A 22,291-nucleotide genomic window follows, 5' to 3' on the forward strand; every position below is an offset into this window, starting at 1 on the left:
CTATATAAACACGATAATCAAGTCAGGACAATCAACTTGAACCGTTTAGTGCGTGGATATGGGTAATACGTTCGGTGTATTTGGATGGCGCCGCACTTCACTACCTGCCTGAAGTTAAACGACGACAACATACTATATAATAACGGCAACTAGGTCACTATATAATATGGCAACTAGGTCGCTCCATATGTAGGTAGGCTCCTTACAGAGCGACCTAGTAGGTGGAGTCTGACGGCCGTGGGGTGGGACGATAACCCGGACGAAACTTTCTCCCATAGTCAGTACAACCAAGTCACAACTCGTGAGCTTAGAATTATAAGGTTCTATCTCCGTTTAGGGTAGTTCCGAGATATTGAGCGTCAAGTTTTTACATTCCATTATGTTTTGTGAGATGGAACCTTTGTATTATAATAATTACTTACTCAAAAATGTCAACATTTGAAAAATAACACCACACAGGCATTAATAAACACCTAATGGATCAGATTATGTAAAAAAAAAAAAAAAAAGGACAAAAATGTACATAGAACCTTCTAATTCTAACGTCACGAACTGTCGAATGCTATGGCGGCGCGTTCCCTTGGCCAGGTATAAGCCTCCTTCCCTTGAACACGTGACTGTGTCCGTTCATTCGTGCGAACCAGCTGTTTCGTCCCGTCGACGGACAGCTGCGCCGTTGTCGTATCTGTGCGCAGTGGCGTCTGACAGGAAATACATCTCCAAAGGTTTTGAAGTATCTTTCAGCGTGTGCTCATTACGACGGACTGTCCGTCATGTAGCGATTGACGCCTCATATATTAATCGTATTCAGATGATCAAGGATACGTACAACAATAAGTAAAAGGGTAATGCATGTCAGAGTGTGTTATTGATGACATAAGCACTTGTCTCCAGGGGGATGTTAAAGCCCAACAGGTGGGGGGTGGTGAAGGTCTGTGGCCTCATCATCCCTTATCTACCCTCTGAGGTTTGCTCCTTCCTTCTATATCAGACTCAGGTACACTCTGTCTTGTCCCATCGCTAACCCGCGTTCAGCCTGTCAACATACAGATTATCTGTGAGGGGAGATGTCATTCATTCATTCATTCATTCATTGGGAAAAATGTAACCAATGACCTATGTTTGTAGGCACTAGGCATGAACCCTGCACCGTGTCACTGCCATGGACTGACAAGTGTTTTTAATGCTGGGGTTTTGAAGGAAGGGCCCGGGGGGGGTATGGAGATGACATTGTGTGGTCAGGTGCACCGCCATGGTACGTGGACCAGCCAGGGTGATGTGATGGCGAAGGATAGACGGCCATACAGAACGAATGCGCTCACCGCTACTCTAAAGCTCTGCTGTGTGGCTGTAGTGAATCACCCAGGCAGGGGAGGAGGGGGGAGGAATAGAGTGTGTGTGGTGTGTGTGTGTGAGTGTGTGTGTTTGTGAAGGAGAGGGGGCGGGGGGGCGTGTGTTAGGGGAGGGGAGAAAAAGAGTATTGTCCTGCCTCCATGCCCTCAGGCGACTGAAAAATCTGGTCTGACAGCCTCAAGGTGGAACGTGGAAGGACCAAAAACAAGCGCTGTCCCCCCCCCCCCCACCCCTTCTTTCCCCTCCTCCCTCTTTTTTTTTGGGAGAGAGGTGGCTAGCACCATTCCTCTATGGTGGCTGGCTCTGGCTCTTTGTCAGTGCAGGGGGTGGGGGGGGAGTCTGGCAGTGTGAATATATCATGTGCACAATAGAGCTTGCGAGCGCAGTTCAGCCATGAAAGCCCAGCGGGAGAGACTGAGAATTCCGGGGCTGACGCTAGAGTGAGTATTTTCCTCTCTTATCCTAGCTAGCGGTCGGTGACAGCTCCTCTGCGCCACACAGCTTCATCTAGCTATGCTGCACCTTTGTTGTTGTTGTTGTTGTTGTGTTTTTTCCTCCTGGTGCCGTTGAGCATTTTAGCGTTATGCAGCATTGCCACAGTAGCAGCATCTGCAGCAGGAAGTGTCATGTCAAATCCTCTGCAGCTCGCATGTGTGTCTCTGTGTGTGTGTGTCTCTGTGTCTCTGTGTGTGTGTGTGTGTGTGTGTGTGTGTGTGTGTGTGTGTCGCAGCTGCAATCCCTGCCTTTTTATGGCTGGGATGACACACACAACGACACACAGACATACATGGACACACACATTGGAACAGTGTTGTGATCATCTGATTTTTGCATTTTTCATTTTGTGGGGTTATGATCAATCCCTTCCTAGGCAGTGAAGTGGCCTTATAGACAGAAGGCCTTCTGTTTATGTGGAGTAACAGATTACAGCTGCTACAATCACTCTAATCTGTTTGGCTACAGACCCAAACAGAAAATGCGCTGTTATTTTCCCCCCCTGTGTCCCCCTACTGAACATCAAAGGGATTAGTTCTTACTGAAAATGACCTGTGCCCGTATGGTCAATTGGGTTTCCCTGGGTCGTTATGTTTACGTCATATCAGGTTTGGCCTAATATTGCTCAGTAGGCATTTACAGACAGGTACAATACCCATGTACTCAATCTCATCAATCAATTCTCTTGCTAGTTTACATTCACATGGTATGATTTGATATAACTCATAACACATAGGATACTGTAGTGCATCACTGCATACTGATAGTGTGGGGATTTACTGTGTTCATGTACTGTAGGCGATTACAAAGCTTGTGTTTGATACTCAGATTGTTCTAGCTAAACATTTCATGGATTTTAGGAAATAGAATAAACATTTTAGAATAGAAAAGATCCCTAATCACTGTTGGCTAAGTCATCAGGTGACTTTTATCTTTACCAGTACAGTAAAGGAGGTAGTAGCCTATTATGATGACGGTCTTCTCATGGCCTTGTAAAATCCTTGAAATGTCAGTTATGATTTGGGTACATTGTGTGCCTGTTTCAGTTTCGACTCCCTCCCCTGTCTCCATGTGTAAGTTTAGAGAGTTTTCGTCATCATAATAGCTTAACTCAAACAGGCCTGAGGTCCTAACAATGTGTTTCATCCTGTTGAATCCAGTCGAATGTGGCGCGTGAACAGACAAGCGCCTTGGTAACCTATTTCCGAAAAACACCATTTTGTTTTCGTTTAAGGGGGATGTTTTGTTCTGCATGATGCTGCTGTGGTTAATGTATGCCAGCTAGCGGAACAGGGTCTATGTGTCTGCATATATCAGCCCCATCAACTGGCAAGTTTCCACTAGGATTAATTAAGCCTTGTCTTGTTTAAACGTACCATGCTAAAAGATCACTATTTATCCAACTCGATTTAACTTACAGCCTCACTCCCCGAAGCTTGAGCCCGACTCCCACAAGCCCTTGCAGTCCGTGCAGCCCACTGCACGCATTTCATTTTTGGAGGTAAGCATTGAGCTCGTCGACCATGTGGCCATTTTGTTTGGAGCTGGTGGGGTTTCAAAACAGAAATCCATTTTCAGCTGTGTGTTGGTGGAATCGATGTTGTATGTCAGTTTTTAAGCAGACATTTAAAGAGCTGTGTTTTTGGATTTCTCTCTGAATTCTATTACCAATGAGAGATGTCTGATGAAAGAGGAGGACACAGAGCTTATGTAATGTTCTTAGTCTCATCCCTTCCCCCATCTCCCCCTACTCTTTTTTTTGTGATCTGGTTCTTGCTCCTCTTTCAAGTGCAAAGTAGGATTTGTGGCATTTGCAATACTTCAAAGTGGTGAATAATAATCTGAGTCTGTCTGAACCCATGCCTGATTGGTTTATCTCCAACTGGACGTCAAAGAAAGCGGTGATGAGGCGATTTTAGGTCACGTCAATGTTATATTTCTGTTCAGCGCATGCATCTGGTTTTTAGCTGTCAAATCAAATGGCAAAGCATCTGATCAAAAGCTGCTTGAAACCTTCAAACCCGAGACATGCCATGTCTAGTACCCCTCCCCTCCGGTCATGAAGGACCCAATAAGAGATTTGTTGTGCTACCCTCCATGTTTGCCAGCTAGTGAAATGTATTTGGGATGGAAACTCTCTGGTCTGGTCAGTGGAGGCTGAGCTGCTGCGGCTGATGCATGTCATGACTTCAAAGGCAGGCGTTCTCATCTGGAAGGGGGGGTGAAGAGGGACCTGGCTGGCTCCCTGAGTGTTCCCCTCTCTCCCCGAGTCCTCTGCTTCTGTGCGCTAATGATGTCTGAGAGAGCAGGTCACCCCGTCCTCTTCACCGTCTCTTGATGCGTCGCCTGCCGGGCGGCCCTGAATCAGCCTTTGTTCCTGGAGGGTTTCTCTTTGGTTTCTGAATATTCAACTGGGTCATTCAGCCTGAACTCTTTTGTTGTATTAGCATTTTGGGTTGGTCGATGTTTACATAATCACCGTTCTGCCGCCCAAGTTCTTCGGTGTAATGATAAATGATAGAACAAAAGGGGAACAGAGTCTCAAAGACAGTTTTCTTTCTATGATTTGATTCAGTTTCTGGAAAGGATCAATGTGTCTAAAAGTCACATAGATACCAAATTAGGTTTTCTTCTCCATGAATGATATGTGACTATTGAAGCTAATACTACAGTTGGTGTAAAGTTTTAGCTGATTATAATGAGATTGTTGCTCAAATATGAGCATGCTTCGTCTCAGTGCTTCGTGCTAGCCTGTGTCCTTACAATAGGCCATGAAAGTCTGACTTTTTATTTGATTTTATTGCTTAACAGAACAACAACAGACAACAGAACTTGCCAGCAACAAAAAAACACAATATCATGCTAGGTTATAAAACTACAGTAGCATACCAACTTGTCAATGCGAAGGAGAGTTGATGCTTGCTCCTAAACAGGAAGGGCAGGGAGAGTTAACCATCCGCTACCAAAGCTACATTAGAGCCCTTTGAAGTATCTGGTGTCATCCCCATGTGTAATAACAATAATAGTCCACAGTGATTCCTTAGAACATGGTGAACTTTAATCAGGATTAATGAATTATGAGAGATTAGTCTACTCTAATTGCTGTGCTGCATGGAATACAGTTTCTCTCCAAATGTTTGCAGCACATTCATTCAATGACAGTTTTTTTTCTTCTTGATATAAAGAGTATCAGTAAAGATACTGTAGAAACGTTTTTATAATTTGTATACTTGCGTTAAAACGCAACCAGACATCTACCAACAGTCGCAGTCAGCACATCTGATGAAAAACCATTAGGAGGAGAAAAAACATCAATGTTTTAAACCAGAGGGAATCAATAAAGTACCAGTTTTAAAACGGGTGTGAGCCTCGTGCCTCGATCTATCGAGGTAATTTCAAATCATGGCAAGATCAAGATGGATTTGAAGTGTCTTTCGACGACTCTACCACATCTCCATCTAACTGTACTCGTTGAGCGATTTTTTTTTTGCCTTTGAATCACCCTTTCTTATGTGGAACACAGAAGCAGAGCACAGCCATAATTAGAGCACGGGTTGTCAGATTGCCCTGCTGGGACACTGCTCTTTGGGGGGGGGGGGCTGCCGTCTACCTGACGTCAGCACAGCTCTGCTTAGAGCTACGGTTCTCACAGAGTCCAGAGCGATGAGAAGAAGGCCTTGTGTCCGTCTATGCAGCTTGACAAGCCTTCAGCAGGTGCAGTCGCGCTGGATTTTGGTCTTTCTGTTTTGAAGGATAAAGTTGGTTGCTAGTCAATGTGTGTCCCATGATTGGTTCCACACCCAGGCAGGGTATTGAGAGCCTCATGGTTGTGTGTGTGTGTGTGTAATTCACCGGGCTTATTGGGTGAGCACCAGGAATGTACCAGGAGGAACCCTGGGATCTGAGATCATGGTGAACTCCCTGTCATGGCATCTGCTCTGGGGCGTGTGGCAGCATGCCTCCTCTCCCTTCTGACTGCCTGGCCTCGGTCTCTCACACACTGGCCCGCTCGGCCGCATTCAACACACACACACACACACACACACACACACACACACACACACACACAGAGAGAGAGAGAGCTCTCTCTTCCCTCCTGTGGGCTAGTCCGGAGAGCACAACACAAGGAGGGATCAAAGGTGCTCGAGTTAAAACGAGGCTCTCGTCAAGTGAATCAGGCGGGGGTCTGTTCACTGTCCACTTCAGCATGGAGGAGAGAGAGAGAGGGAGGGGGGGGAGCCTGGAACTCTTAGCAGCGGACGACACCCGTGGAAAAGCACAGCATTTCCATTTCAAATAGGATCCGATGGATCTGCCTAATACGCGGACCTAAAGGGCTTTTGGAGGGCCGCCAGATTGTGAAAGCTGTGAATGCACCGCAATGTGTCTGCTGATGATGCAGCGGCTGCTCTGACGCACTACACCCCCCCCCCCTCTCCGCTTAGGATGTGAAGTGGTAGATGCCTGTTACATGATAGTGAGCATGTCGAGCAGAGGGAGCAGGCTGATGGGATACGGAACACCGCCAACAGGGGAAGGCAGGAACAACAAAAGTCAGCTGTTGTAAAAGTCTCATATCTCCTCAGTCGCAGAGGCTGAGAACACCTGACCCGGATCATAGTGTGTGTGTGTGTGTGTGAGAGAGTGTGTGTGTGTGTGGGTGGGTGTGCTAGAGGGCTTCCCCTTGGAGTACAACTTATTTTGCTTTTAGAAGACAGTAGAGGACGCGGCATCCGCTTCGCGAGGGTGTGTGTATGCCCCAGCTGTCTGCAAATGTGGCGGGCGGCCGGATTAAGTTTGGTTTGGACGAGGGCTGTTCCAGGAGCTGCTCTAGGAGTTCTTCTTGTCGTCGGGACTGCTGCCGGGGACGCGTCCCTCCCCCCGTCGCGAGCAGCCGACGCCTCTCCTCCCCGGGGCTCCTGAGACCCCCCGTCCACATCCCCCTGTCAAGCGGCTGGCACGACTTAGGAACGATGTCCGACTCGAGCCTGTGGACGGTCCTCTCCAACTTTACCATGCCCCACTTCCTCAGCGGAGCCAGACTCCGGCGATCCAAAAGGTAAAAACAAACCTTAAGACGCTTTCTCTGGGCAGAGGACCGACCCGAGAGGAGGATGTGTCGCCTTGTGCCGTCGGGGTTACTGGAGATGTTTTATGATGTTGACCTGAACAATAAGCTGGGTGCCGCTTCCCTTATTGTGCGTGATTGTTGCTCTCTGAGCTTGTGATGCCGAGTGAATGTTTGATTGTTTTCAAGGTTGTATCTCGCGGTGCCATGCACTTTGCACAAAGGATGTTTACCATCAGGGTATGATTGAGCATTTCCTTGTTGTAGGAAAAGGAGAGAGATGTTGACTCTTAGGGGTATAAACCCTGCTGATTGTTCCTAATGGATCTGTTTCCCATAGTTGGTACGGCACGTAATGATTCATTATCGTTTCGTTTCTGATAGCAAACTGATATGACAATATGCGACCAATAGGATTTTGAACGAACTTCCCAGAACACGAAAGGTGTGTTATTCAATGTTGGGGGCTCTCAGTGGGGGAGACAGGCTAATGGGGTTCTAAAACAACTGTTCTGTGTGTTGTCTAGAGGTTTTTCAGTAACTCCTCCATTTCAGTTCTTTGTGTTTTGATGTTGCTATTGGTCCCTAGCCCATTTCACTGATATTATTTTTAATCCTCGGACTGACCTATTTTATAGTACAGAAGAGCTTAATATCAAATGGATGTACGTACTTGCGCTCCTCTCTACTTTCAGGACACGTTGTACTACCGTGTAATCTATTCCTTTCATCTGAAAATCACAAAAGGGATTGTTTCAGAAAGTGAACATTGCTTTGTCTGAGTAACTAAATCAAACGGAGGTTGAAGCCGTCACTGTAGATGGACAGGGTCAGGGGTCATTCTACTACAGGATGGGTATTCTCTGTAGGGAATCGGCATGTTTCTGTCTGTCAGAGAGCAATCTGATAAATGATTGGATTGCATGCAGATGTGGCTCAGGAGAGGACAGATGGGAGGGATGTCCCGTGTGAAGGCATGGCACAGAGCACTCTCCTGAATGACCTGGACCTGAATGAACTTGGGGTGAAAAAAAACAATGAACTGAAAAGTTCAGAATGTTGCAGAGAGAAATGTGCCATTTAGAAAGGACACTGTTCTTGACTCTGTATGATATCTCAACCATGTTACTTTCTCAATGTTTTAGCACAGGGGCTTGTGGTTTTGGCATTGGCCACTCTTTCTGCTGAATCTGATTAGGGCAGTTTTTATCATGGAGGTGAAAAGAAATTTGGAGGTGGTGTGATAGGGTGGGGAATGTTTTATTGAGCCTGTTAATACCAATCAATCATCCTTGAATGCCACAGCCTACTTGAGTATTGTTGCTGACCATGTGCATCCCTTCATGGCCACAATGTATCCATCTTCTAATGGCTACTTCCAGCATGATAAGTCACCATGTCACAACACAAGTCGTCTCAAACTGATTTCATGAACATGACAGTGAGTTCAGTGTTGTTCAGTGGCCTTCCCAGTCACCGGCTCTGAATCCAATAGAACACCTTTAGGATGTGGTAGAACGGGAGATCCACAGCTTGAAACTGCACCTGAAAAATCTGCAGGGATGATGATGCAATCATGGAATAGTGATGCAATCATGTCATCATGGACCAGAATCTCAAAGGAATGTTCTTGTGGAATCAATGCCATGAAGAATTGAGGCTGTTTTGAGAGCAAAGGGAGGCTCTACACAGTATTAGTAGAGTGTTCCTAATAAAGTGTTCAGTGGGGTGTATATTGTTGATGTAATACATCTTAACAGTTTAGCGTTAGAAAAAGAACATTTTCATGAAAGCAAGCAGTATCCCCAGTGGCCAAAATGTGACCCGAATGCATTTAGCTGAACTGCAGTTCTGATAATACACAACCTACTTAAGCTTGAGAGTCAGAGAGCTCAGTAATCTCTCTCTCTCTCTCTCTCTCTCTCTCTCTCTCTCTCTCTCTCTCTCTCTCTCTCTCTCTCTCTCTGTCTCTTTTTCTCTCTCTCTCTCTCTCTCTCTCTCTCTCTCTCTCTCTCTCTCTCTCTCTCTCTCTCTCTCTCTCTCTCTGTGTGTGTGTGAGATATAGGGCTTACGTCAGGACGTCAGGCTTACGTTGGATTCTCAAACAGTTGAAACCAAACCCTTACCTTGTTGACACAAAAATCCCTTGATGAAAAATCAATCATTCAATCAATCCAACTTTATTTGTATAGCAGAAGTCTTGCATTGAATGCCAGTCCAAGTGCTGAACATAAAAACAAGAATAAATAAAATACAATAAAACAAGAGGTAGGAGATAAAAAAATAGATCAAATAAATACAACGCAATAAAACCAGGAATAAAACTAGAAATAGGAGATAAGAAAATAGGAGTAAAAGGGCAAGTTGAGATAAAACACTAGACACTTTTAGCCAGGCTAAAAATGTGTGTTTTAAGCTTTCTTTTAAAGATATCCACACTCTCTGTCACCCTTGAGTCCTCCAGAAAGTCGTTCCAAAGTCTGGGGCCATACTGGCTAAAAGTGGCCTCGCCATGGGTCTTAGGCCGGACCCCTGGAACAACCAAGAGACCAGTACCAGAGGACCTGAGGGATCTAGTGGGTCTTAAAACCATGTCAGACATAGTCGGGAGCGAGACCATTTGGTGCTTTGTAAACCAAAAATAGAATCATAAAATCAATTCTACAACTAACAGGTAGTCAGTGCAGCGATTTTAAAACAGATGTAATGGGTGCTCTCCTTCTGGTCCTGGTTGATATACGAGCAGTTGAATTTTGTATCAAATGTTCATTTCAGCCACCGTGAGAGAGACTAATGGCTGGCTAAGTGCTGGTTTCACACGGAGCACAACAATAGCTTGAATGAGGCTGAGGGTTTTGCATAAACTGAGACTGGCAAACCTAGCATGGACCCGTTCCAGGAATCTCACACATCTGCAGTACAGCACAAAACACTGGCCTACTTTGTCCCTATCATCTTTACCCAGGACTGCAGTATCCCTCCTTTAAAGCTTTGTTTTTTTTCCCCTTCCTCATCCCCCCCCCCCCCCCCCCCCATCCCCCACCTAATGGAAAACTCTGGAAATGGCACTGCTTAGCTTTTCAAATGTGTCAACAAACCTGCTCATCATCTAACCGTGTCCCTGTATGCTAATGGAGAAGTCACTTCTCTGCCTCTTAGCCAAAACATTGAATGTGTCATTGTTAGAGCTCTGCGGAAGCCTTGTGTGGCGCTAAACTGTCTAGATTGGGGTCGTACTGGGTGAGAGAGTGAATACATAGAATACGAAGTGTTGCACTCTCCAGTCTTAATCCTGCAGTGAGAGGGTATTAATAGACTGTTAAATCTGATCCTCTTTGAATGAGCACCTGTGAACCGGATATTAATCACTAGCTGGTGATCATGATGAATGTTTAATGGCCTGGGGCCGCGCTCCTGACAACGGGGCTTGGCTGTACACTCAGCCACGCAGAGCTAAGATGACACTTGATTTGGTTGGGTGGATGGGTGCCTCTCCTTCAAATGTTTGTACAGTATGTGGTTGTTAACAGTGGAACAGTTTGTAGAACAGCAGCTATAAGGAGCTTAAGGTTGGCAGGAACTTCAGATCCAATGTGATTCCGTTGGCTACACACATCGGGATGAGGGTAGCGTCACACCAAAACCTACGTGCATTAGGCCGATCTATTTCATCTCTTAATTGATTCCTGTGCCTTCTTCTTCGGTGTATGGGTAGTTGTTTTCCTCTCCACTCCACCAGGCTTGGGGCCGAGGGGCTACCCTTTTACCACCCCGAGACCTGGTTGAGGGGCTCACCCGGGCTATATTTCTGGACACCCCTCCAGAAGCCACGTCATTGTCTCGTCATCTAATACCGACAGACCATGCATCCCGTTGGGTGGGTGGTACACCGGGCAATCCAGGATAACATGGTCTGCGGTTTGGTCCTCTGCTCCACACTCGCACGACGCATTTGGGGCCAAGCCCCATCTGTGCATTGATGAGCGGAAACGCCCGACGCCGATCCGAAGACGATTGAGCCTCACCCAGGATAGCCTTGGCAAGTCCATCCTGAGTAGGGCTGGGTTCAAAAAATCGATTTCCCGATTCTGAATCGATCTTCATTGAATGAGCGATTATCGATTCATAAATCCCGAGATCGATCTTTCATTATTTTATTTTATTTTTTTATTTTTTTGGCTTGCAGCTTCAACCAGCAACGAGATCTCGTGGCCAGATCTCGCGCTACAAGAATGTATCATATCTCACGCAACGACCAGGCTTAAAGGCAGATGTCTGGGTGCATTTTGGATGTAAAAATGATGACGATAGAGATGAGCAGGACAAAAGCAAAGCCATATGCAAGCTGTGCGCAGTGGAGGTTAAATTTAGTGGAAACACCACAAATCTACGGAACCACTTATTGAGGCATCACCCTGACGTGAAACATGGAAAAGCGGATCCGAAACAAGCCTTGCTGATAAAGACGTTTGGTTGCAAATTACAATCAAATTCTCCGCGTGCCCAACAAATTACTACAGCGTCGTCATTGTACTAGAACCACGCTACGTGTTACCGACACGCAAACAGTTGAGTGAAGTGATAGTCCCAGACATGTCCGCGCAGGTGAAACGTGACATCGCAACTTCACTCCAGCCAGCAGAGAGAGTTGCCATAATGTGTGACAGCTGGACATCCAGAGCAATGGACTCGTACCTGACAATCACTTGCCACTTCATCAGCGAGGCTTGTTTCGGATCCTCTTTTCCATGTTTCACATCAGGGTGATGCCTCAATAAGTGGTTCCGTAGATTTGTGGTGTTTCCACTAACTTATTGTTACTGTATACTACAGTATTTTAATAATCATTGATTTTCCAATTATGTTTATTCCTGAATAAAATCTTCCAATCTCCAAAAAGTGAGAAAGCAGTAATGAAGGGCTTTAGTTTCATGGACATTATGGTTTACAATGTGTTTTTTTGTTCCCCAAAATACCCCAAATCTATTGCACTATTTTCGTTTGAGTTTTGCACATTTTTATTTTGTATATATATATATATATATATATATATATATATATTATGCAAATAAGCTATTTGAGACAGTCCTGAGGGATATGTGATGTCTTGTTTACCGATAGGCTATGTTTGTAGCCCCTTTATTTACACTGGCTGCAGTAAAGCACGTTAAAAAGCACTTTTTGTCGTGTCTGATTTAGCAAAATGTAGGTCAATGATGTTAATTTATGTTCCAATAAGAAGTACATTCATGTAACTGCTTTGGAGTAAATTCTTGTAATTCTTGTAAAAAAAAAAAACATTGATATGTTTAACAATGCTACATGTTATAGGGTTCCTTGAACCATTTATAGCATTAGTTCTGAGAATCTCTTCATATTCAAGGAAAATTGATATTGTAACTAAATCGAATCGAATCGAATCGTGAATCGAATCGAATCGGGAGCTGTGAATCGGAATCGAAACGTTTTGGGAAATCAGTGGCGATACCCAGCCCTAATCCTGAGGGGCTCAGGGCCGGCGACTGGGATGTGGTCGCGGAGTTTGGAGGTGTTTGCCTCCCACTCCGCGCGCCACATATAATCCACCCATCCTGCCGCACTGATGGATGTTAAGATCTCTGCATTGCTGCCTGAGATCCTGTGCGGCAGGCACAAATGGGTGTCTCGACTTGAGACGCCGGGAGGGCTCCGCTGTTATAGTGAGCCCATCATGGAGCAGATGGTTATTAAGCTCCACGGCCCGGCAGGCGAGATGTGCTTTGGCTCCCATGCGGCGGAGGCCTGCGGGCTGGATGCCTGCTAGGATGGGAAGGTTGTCCACAGGGGTAGGACGCAGGCATCCTGTCACAATGCGCAAGGCTTCGTTTATAGGCGAGTCGATGAGGCGGGTGTGGGCACTGTGACACCATACTGGGGCGCAGTATTCACTAGTTGAATAAACGAGGGCTAGGGCTGCCGTGCGCAAGGTCCTTGCGCCGGCGCCCCAGCCCGAGCCAACCAGTCGCCACGTGGGAGCAGCGGGTCGACAATTGGTTCGATGCGGGCGTAGATGAGACGCTCGAGGATCTTGAAGGGGATGCATAACAGAGAGATGGGACGGTAACTCTTAGGGTCCCCTTCAGGCTTATTCGGTTTTGGGATCGCAACAACTAGGGCTCTTCGCCAGATTTTGGGGATCTTGAGTTGGCGCAAACAGGAAGTGAGGAACGCTCTCAGCCAGGACTTCAAGGCGGGTGCGGCATGGAGAATAAGCTCCGAGCAGATGGAATCAGGCCCCGGAGCTTTCCCTGGCTTTAGATGCTGGAGGGCAGCAGCGAACTCCTCCGGGGTGAATTCACCGGAGATGAAGTCACTGCTAGGTGTTGGGGCCCTCCAGAGGTCTGACACTTCTTTTGCCACAAGTCGAGACGACTCGCGGTCTTTGCCCTCGTATGACCCACTTTTCACAAATTGTGATGCGATTTTATTTGCAGAGATGGGGCAGTGACGAGGGGAGTGTCTGGACCTACCAGTGAGATTTTTCATGATACTCCATGCCTTACGGCTGGAGTGCGAGAAGTCGATGGAGTCAATAGCCTCCTCCCAGCGCTCCTGTCTTTTACGGCTGAGTCTTGACAGCAAGGCTGTTGCGAGCCTGTCCGACTCAGCTCCTGCAGGGGCCTGGAGGAAGGCACAGTGGAGCTTCTCACAATCCTCATCCCAACACGGTTTGTAGCTAATGCGACGTCCGCGTGGGATGGATTTTTTTGCCGCTTTCACTAACATGCCGCAGAAGTCCCGGTACGCCTCATCCACGTTGTTAGAGTTAGGCGATGGGAGGTGCCTTGTGGATTTGTTGGGAAGGAGGCGGAAGCGTTTCCAGTCGGCCTTTCGGAAGTTCCACCGTTTCACTGGCTCACTCGGAACAAGGTTCATGAGTTTGGCCGTTGTTATCAGTGAGGGTCGATGTTGAGACCTCGGGAAATTTCCTAGCACACGTCTATCAGGGAGCCGGTTGTCAGCGCTGGCACTCGCGAATGCCAGGTCAGGGTTCGTCCCAGTGTTCCAGCGACCGGAGCGGAAGCTGGCTGCGCCCTTGGGGTCGTACAACAGGGCCAGGCTGTTATTAGCTGCCCAGACAGCCAGGTTCTCTCCGTCGGGTGAGTTGGTACGGTAGCCCCAGTCTTCATGCTGGCAATTGAAGTCACCAGCATAGATACAGGGATGGGGGAACACTGGTAGACACACTGGTGTGATTCGCGAGACTGGAGGTTTGTAGACGTTGATGATTTTTAGACCGGCAACGTCCATGCACAGCCACTCAATCTCCTGTGCCTTAACTATTCCTGTCTGACGCAATGATACAGAATGGTCATTTATAAGAGTTTGGGTTTTCGAATTCCTTCTCACTTTACAGTTAAGGACATCCACGGAACAAGTCATCACCTTTTTATAAAGGTTACTCCATCCCAGCTTCTGTTGCACATGAGTAAACTACTGTATAACAAATGCATTGATTTGCACTATGCAAGACGTCCTGTCTGTCCTCTGTAAGTGTCACACAGTTTGCTCTGTGAAGGCAATTCAGTTCCAGTTTAGTGTAGCTGAGATTCAATTGTTTTTGGAGGACAGTTCAGTATTCCATAAACTCAGCCCCCACAACCCAAACCTTTTTTGGCAAGCATATGTGGGATTCTACTGAGCAACATATGGTTATGTGTTCACTTAAATGCACATTTTTAATTTCATCAACAGCATCGCCATAATACATAATTCAGTTGACTCTCATTGAGATATTCTCACATTCAAACAAGCTGGAAACGACCTCTTCACATTAGTAATGGTTAATAACCTACGGTATTCAGAGTGTTCCCTACCAAAAACACAGCCTTAACGAGAGTATGTGCCTCTCTTTCCCTGTCAGACAGTTGTTATTCTGAGTGCACTCTGGAGCCATGACAACCATGATCTCTCAGCTTCTGATGGAGTTTTTTCTTTTTCTTCTACTAACAGAAGTCTTCTACTTACAGAAACTGTAAGTTTCTCCTTCTCCTTCTCCTTCTCCTTCTCCTTCTCCTTCTCCTTCTCCTTCTCCTTCTCCTTCTCCTTCTCCTTCTCCTTCTCCTTCTCCTCCTCCTTCTCCTTCTCCTTCTCCTTCTCCTCCTCCTCCTCCTCCTCCTCCTCCTCCTCCTCCTCCTTCTCCTTCTCCTTCTACTCAATTTCTTGGCGATTTGAGGATGAATAGAGTCTGTTAAGCATTAGATTGGTCATTATACTGACTGCTAATTGCACTGTCATCCAGCAGGAGCAAGGCCCGTCTCCAACAAGAGATATGATTCCCAGTGTGTTGAAAAATCATGAGAAGGAAGATGAACAGTGTTCAGTGGCGGGAGGGGTGAACAATGTGAATACCTCATGAAAGCCTCCAGTTCCTCCCATGGCTGTGGCTCTTCATTGTGACAGCATTAGAACCAGAGCATCAAGGGCTCGCCAATGTCACCTGTCTCCCTGCCATAGAGCTTACAGACAGCCGTAGAGTGTGTGTGATGGGCTCTATGATCACTGACACCATTCGCAGCCAGGCGGAAAATACCTGCATCTGCACCTGGGACACACACACACACACACACACACACACACGCTATAGTGTCTCTACTACAGTATCTCTGCCTCTCAGAAACAAGTCTGTCCTCTTCTCCTCTAACCATGCGGCACACTGCGCTGTGTGCTCTCTTTCAAAGCCCAGCTTCCATGCTAAAATACCGCAAGAAACAGAATGTGTCAATGTTTATGTTGGTATGAAATATGCTGTAATAACAGTTTGGCGATCTGTGTGAAATGACCAGGCTCTCTGAGCTAGTTATGTAATTCAAGTCATTGAGGTCTGACCTTGCAGTGAATTCATGTTTTTTTTGTTTTTTTTATTCTGACGTATTTCCAGTCTGGGACCTATACTGCAGTTTAACACGGGTATTGAAGCTGTTCTTTTGATTAAATAGTATGTGCCGTAATTTTTCCCAGAGATTAAACATGTCCTTGAGTCACTGGGTTTATTTGTATTTCTAAACCTTTCCTGTGTAAACCGGTCGACTCCCCTGTCGTGATTCCAATCCCCCATCTCATGAGTCACTTACAACCCCTCTGATATGGTGACCAATATCAAAGTCATCACCTATTACAATGACAAACACCAATAGAAGTAAGAGTGTCAAAACGAAGGCCACTGTTGTGCCACTGTTGTGCCACTGTCTTCTCTAAGCCTGGTGACTAAGAGGATCTGACTTGTCAGCAGTAAGCGTGTCATTAGAACTACGCTACTCTTGCCCTTCAGCTCTTCCTGAGACATGATTGCCTACCATGGGTTTGAATGGGGAACGGGGAAATTAGTGCACAAATTGATGAGTTGATCTTTTGAAAGAGGCCCTCCGGTGATTGGGATGCAGTGTGCTGGCAACAATAAGTGGTTCAGGTCGTGGAAGAGATCCAGAGGACGGTATGTTGGTCAAATAAAAACGAACAACAACATGTTGTTAATGAACGGCAACATGATGCGCTATCAAGCGGTTTTGCTGTCAAATTGTTCCTCGATTAATATATATATATATATTACAGTCAGAATATGTGTCTTTGTATTAATATGTATAGTTAAATGATTCAGATCATGTGTGGCTTGGACACTTGGACACTTTCCATTTTGGCACCGTTCACCACTGGATTAGTCTGGAGTGAGTAAGCACGAATGTGTGTTTTATGGTGTTCATTTCATATGCGCTTTCATAAATGCACTCGTATCTACTTGGTTTTATTTTGCCTGAACAAAAATCCCTGTTTGTTAAACAGCCTCACTGCTTGCTGTGCTGTATTTTTAGATTCCTCCCCGTAAGTCAAGTCTTTGTAGAATCAAGTCTTGTCAACGTGTTTAATAATCCACAGAGAAGTGGCATCCTCTGCCAGGCAGGAGACATAATGAGGGCTATTATCATTATTAATCAGTTACTCATGTTGGAAAGAGGGCCTGGTGGTTGTGGGCTGGCTGGGGGGGGGGGTTATGATGGTGAACTGACTATGTCTGGTGGTTGTGGGCTGGTTGGGGGGGGGGGGGGGTGAACTGACTGGTAGTTGTGGGCTGGCTGGGGGGGGTTATGATGGTGAACTGACTATGTCTGGTGGTTGTGGCTGGTTGGGGGGGTTATGGTGGTGAACTGACTATGTCTGGTGGTTGTGGGCTGGTTGGGGGGGGGTTATGATGGTGAACTGACTATGTCTGGTGGTTATGGGCTGGTTGGGGGGGGGGGGTTATGATGGTGAACTGACTATGCCTTCTGGCTCACATTGGCCAAGGAGCAACCAGGGCCTCATTGTTAGGTAGAGGTGCAGACTTCTGTACGGGTAATATTTGGGAGTAATAATAATAGAAATGCAGTGTGAACAATAACACTGTCATGATGCAACTCTCATGCAGTTGCATTGTCATGCCCTTGTACTAAAGATCTTTATATGTTTGACATTGTAGCTGTATTTGATGTACAGTATCACTTCATTATTGGTAATAAAGAATCACTTATTTAAGTAGGTGATTAGATCTGGTCTATTTTACACAGCAATAAAACAGTGTCTGGCTGACTGACTGTCTGACTGACTGGACCTATCTAATGTTATTGTCTGGCTGACTGTCTGACTGACTGGACCTGTCTAATGTTATTGTCTGACTGACTGTCTGACTGACTGAACCTGTCTAATGTTATTGTCTGTCTGACTGACTGCACCTGTCTAATGTTATTGTCTGCGTTTTCTCAGCTGCAGGACCAGCAACAGAAAAAGCCTAATAGGAAGTGGTCAGTCTTCGGTGCTTCCACGACCTCACTCCCCCCTCTCATCACATACAGGTAATGTGTGTGTGTGTGTGTGTGTGTGTGTGTGTGTGTGTGTGTGTGTGTGTGTGTGTGTGTGTGTGTGTGTGTGTGTGTGTGTGTGTGCGTGTGCGTGTGCGTGTGCGTGTGCGTGTGCGTGTGCGCGTGTGCGTGTGTGTGTGTGTGAGAGAAACCACTTGGTATTGTCTTTATTCTGTACAGACATCTGTTTTGAGGTGAGTGGTGCCCCAGTGAATGTGGTTGCATGCAGAGAGAGAGAGAGACTCTTATTGACAGAGCTCTCTGTGTTGAATGCAGGCCATTGTCTGTGGTAAATGAAGCTGTCTGGAAAAAAATGTCTGAAGTGCAATCTGTTTATGATTCATTCACTACCCACAAGATCCTCCTCTGTCTCTCTGTAGACCTTTTAACATCACTATTGCCAGTGGTATCCATCAATGGTGTTTTATACAGTATTACTGTATTACCAGTGGTATCCATCAATGGTGTTTTATACAGTATTACTGTATTACCAGTGGTATCCATCAATGGTGTTTTATACAGTATTACTGCAAGTTCTAGAGTGGAGGGTTGGCTACGTAGCTCAACCAGTAGAGCCGGCGTCTAATGATCGCAAAAAGTCGGCAGCTCGCAGCGGTTCGAATCACGGCGGGCCACGTGTCGAAGTGCCTCTGAGCAAGGCATTAAACCCCTAATTGCTCCAGGGTCGCCGTCTATGGCCAACCCCTTGCCTAGAGCATAAAATACCAAATTCCAACTATCGACTGACAAGTTGATTGGATGGCAATAAAAACAATTATTTATTTATAATTATTATTAGATGAGAAATGGTAGATACTGTAAGTATATTGTGACGATACTGAAGCAGGAAAACAACACAACTGTGCATCACAGTTCCAGTAGTAATCATGGGGTCTGCTATACCGTGGAAGGCAAAAACAAAGGAGTATAAAGCAGGCTTTATTGTCAACATTTGAGCTACCGCCTTTGTCACAACGAAATCTGGTGAGAACGCTATGGTCTATTGAGCCGCGCAAAAGCCAGTGATTGCGATTGTGATGGAGTCGGAAGTGGAGGCCCGCAGGAAGGAAGTGCACAGGGAGGGGGAGACTTCATTCACCGCTGGGCGTTTTATTTCCTGACACAACGAGCAGCGATAAGGGCCAGCGGTCTGCGCAGTCAGTCAGTCTTTTAACCTCACACACAGAGAGACTCACACACAGAGAGAGAGAGAGCTCAGGCCTCAGGATGAACTCCCAGAGCCATTCTCATGCTAATAGCTTTAGCGAGCTATGGGAAGAGTCAGCTGGGTGGTTCAGGCGTAACGCAGGTACTCTAGGTAAGAGCACGTCGTTAGGAGCCTTTGTTAAGGTCTTAAACGTTTGCCTTTGTGGTGTTTTGGTTTCCGATGATTTGAATGGTATTGGATGGTATTCTGGGTCACGATAGGGTGCACAGTTACCCCAGTGTACTTTTTTTCATTGTGTTCACTGGTTTAATGTTCCCAATAGTCATTATTCCTTTTGTTGAGAATTGTGTTGCATTATGTTCATTTAGGGCTTTTTTTGTTCAAAATGGACTACAGGATGTAGGCTAAGGTGAACCATGCCCAGTGCTGGGGCTACATCTACTGTACTTCTGCTCACAATGCATTGTCAGTTTTTCTCAAAAGCAGTATGATCCATAAGAATAATTAAGTGTCCGTTTGTTTTCTATTAGTTAGTATGTTCTTCATCTCTGAGAATGGGCTTGACCTCTGTCTGGGTGATCTTGAGTACGGTAAGCCTTCACCTCAGATGTGTTCTAACCCTCAGAGCAGGTGATTACTTATCTCCTGTTATCAGATGTGATTTAAATAACAGGACAGTCAAACAGATGGCATTCATCACTATCTAACAAGCCTTTTCTGGGTGCACCATTGTTCCCCTCGTATGGAGATGTCGTCTCTTTATCGTCACAGGGGGTGCCATCGATGCCCTTGGTTAATTAACTGTTTACTCCCCCCGTTGGCAATGGAGGTAATTATCTCTAATTAACGTTGGACCAACGGTTGGTTTTTACCTTATCGGTGAGGGAACACAAGGCCTAATTGCTGCCTTTGGGGAAATCCCTGCCGTTTGATGTGTTCAATAGCCTGGAGCTATCCCACAAAACAGTGGGGTCCTGGGTAATAAGTGGTTGGTGCCCATATGGATGGAGGGATGGAAAGATCATTTTCTGGTAGGAGATGAGTGTGCGCTAGCTTCCGGCTCATGTAAGGCCTCCGTTAAGCCCAACACCCAAATTATTATTGCCATATGGACCGTAATAAAATTGTCTGTTGCTGTCAGATGTCTTCACTCATGCTCATGGTTTTTGTTTATATTAGACCAATTATTAGACCAATTAAGTCGGTGTAGTTTATTTGTTTGGCATTTCTAGTGAAATGTCTCTTGATAAATCTAAGTACATTTATTGGACTACATTTTATTGGACCATGGCAGTTTTTCAAGATTAAGATAGAGAGATAAGAGGTAGACCAGTGGCGTTAATTTTATACCATTGTATTATTATTGCAGTCCTGTACTGTATTTCCAATATTTTGGGGGATGTAAATTAATTAATTAAATTAATTAATTAAAAGAGTATTTTCTCTTTTTCCGTCTAATCTTTTGTCGTTCCTTTTTTTAATTTTTTTTTACTACAGGAACAAGCCCTCAAGACAGCCCCAGAAACTTCTCTCCTAGTGCCTCAGCCCACTTCTCCTTTGCACGCAGGTAAGAAGGAAACGGATGAGAAACTCACTGTAACGTCATCAGCAAACAATCACCTCTGATTACAACAATCAAAACTCTCAGTGACAACGCACTTATTTTTTACAGAACAAGGAGACTTGTGCAGACTTGTCAGATACGTGTTCTTTTGAAAAAATGTCCTGACATTTACATCAACAGCAACAGCATGCTCAAGAGTTCAGTTTCTCACCTTTTCGCATCTCAGGAAGTCAAGACTTCCCAAACATAGTTTAGCTTGTCAAGAGCCTGTCTCCTTGTTTCCACAAATAGCCTCAATCGTTGTTTTCATCTACCTTCAAACATGATTTTATTCAATGTACATTGTTTTTTTTGTTATGATTCACAGTCATTGCCACAGAGCAGACAGGTAAATTCATGTTGGGCCCCCATTTGCCCACTCCTGTGTCTCTTCATCCTGTAACTCATGCATCCCTAGCACGTTACACATCCACGGTTTACACATTGGCTCGGAGGATGTCATTGTTTTGACTTGGTTCTCGCCTTCCATCCAACCCTTCATATTGTTCCTCATACTGTCTCTGTTCAGTGTCTATGGTTAGTACCCAGAATACATGTCATATGTACACTAGGTGTGGGTGGTGGGTAGCAGAGCTAGGTGTGGGTGGTGGGTAGCAGAGGTCTAGGTGTGGGTGGTGGGTAGCAGAGACTAGGTGTGGGTGGTGGGGAGCAGAGGTCAATGACACTGCTTGGTCAGGCTCGTGGAAAGCAGCATTCATTCCATTCTTCATCCTGAAAGCTCCAGGTCTCATGACCTATGACCTCACCATTGATCAGCATTGCACAGGTCTCATGACCTTACCATTGATCAGCATTGCACAGGGCACCATTGATTGTCAACCTTTAGATGCATTATTATAGATTTTTTTTACATTTATTTTTAAATGTAGGCCTTTCCAAAAATTTGTTTTGCATATTTTCAATGAAAGCTGTGGCTAAATAAGAGGCTTCATCATTTATTCATACTCAAACTGATATTTCCTGAGCTTAGAATTATACGGTTCTTTCCCTGTTTTTTGTGTGTATTTTATTAATTACTAACTAAAACATTTAAACATTTTAAAATAACACCACACAGGCATTAATAAACACCTAATGGATCAGAGTATGTAAAAAACAAAATTTTGACAAAAATCGAGATAGAACCTTATAATTCTAACGTCACGATTTGAGTTCTGAATAGCATTCAAAGGTAATTATGGTGATTCTTATCTCTTCCTACTGATTGCTCAGATTGGTACTGAAGGCTGTGTGTCTGTGTGTGCAGGACTGATGGTCGCCGCTGGTCCCTGGCCTCCCTCCCCTCGTCTGGCTATGGAACCAACACGCCGAGCTCCACTGTCTCTGTACGTGCCTCACTACCGCGCTCTCTTAGCAACCCACAGGCTACGTCAACTGAACGGTGTTGGTTAAACCATAACACGTTGAAATGTACTGCGGAAAGAAATCCATGGTTAATCCACTGTGGAGACGTCAAAATGACATCGTATTCATTAAAACATCAAAATAAACGTTTGGAAGTCCACACCGTGTTGTCGACAGGCTATGTCATTACTCTGGACGACCAGCAGGTCTCTTCTAGTGAGGTCTCTCTGTCTGCCGTAGTGAACCGGCGCTCCTGTGAGTGTCTCCCCGCTCTGACTCATGCACCAGACGCTGGCTCTGGGGGACAGATTTGTTGAGGAGTAAACATGCCCTTGACACAGTGCCAGTCCTCCCCCCCCACACACACA

At 45.6% G+C, this 22,291-nt stretch overlaps 1 protein-coding gene across 1 annotated transcript in view; it reads left to right on the forward strand.

Annotated features, from left to right (window-relative positions):
* Positions 1 to 22,291, forward strand: part of mast4 (microtubule associated serine/threonine kinase family member 4) — a gene marked incomplete at its 3' end in the record, with an annotated part of 102,878 nt that overhangs the window by 59,320 nt on the left and 21,267 nt on the right. The window contains exons 5-8 of the mRNA XM_080529380.1: positions 17,693 to 17,781; positions 20,453 to 20,522; positions 20,887 to 20,907; positions 21,826 to 21,904. Of these exons, the coding sequence (XP_080385506.1) occupies positions 17,693 to 17,781; positions 20,453 to 20,522; positions 20,887 to 20,907; positions 21,826 to 21,904 (259 nt within the window). The remainder of the gene's footprint in view (positions 1 to 17,692; positions 17,782 to 20,452; positions 20,523 to 20,886; positions 20,908 to 21,825; positions 21,905 to 22,291) is intronic.

This window comes from Nansenia antarctica (assembly GCF_963989245.1).
Source record: "Nansenia antarctica genome assembly, chromosome: 4".
In the NCBI taxonomy this organism is placed as follows: Eukaryota; Metazoa; Chordata; class Actinopteri; order Argentiniformes; family Microstomatidae; genus Nansenia; species Nansenia antarctica.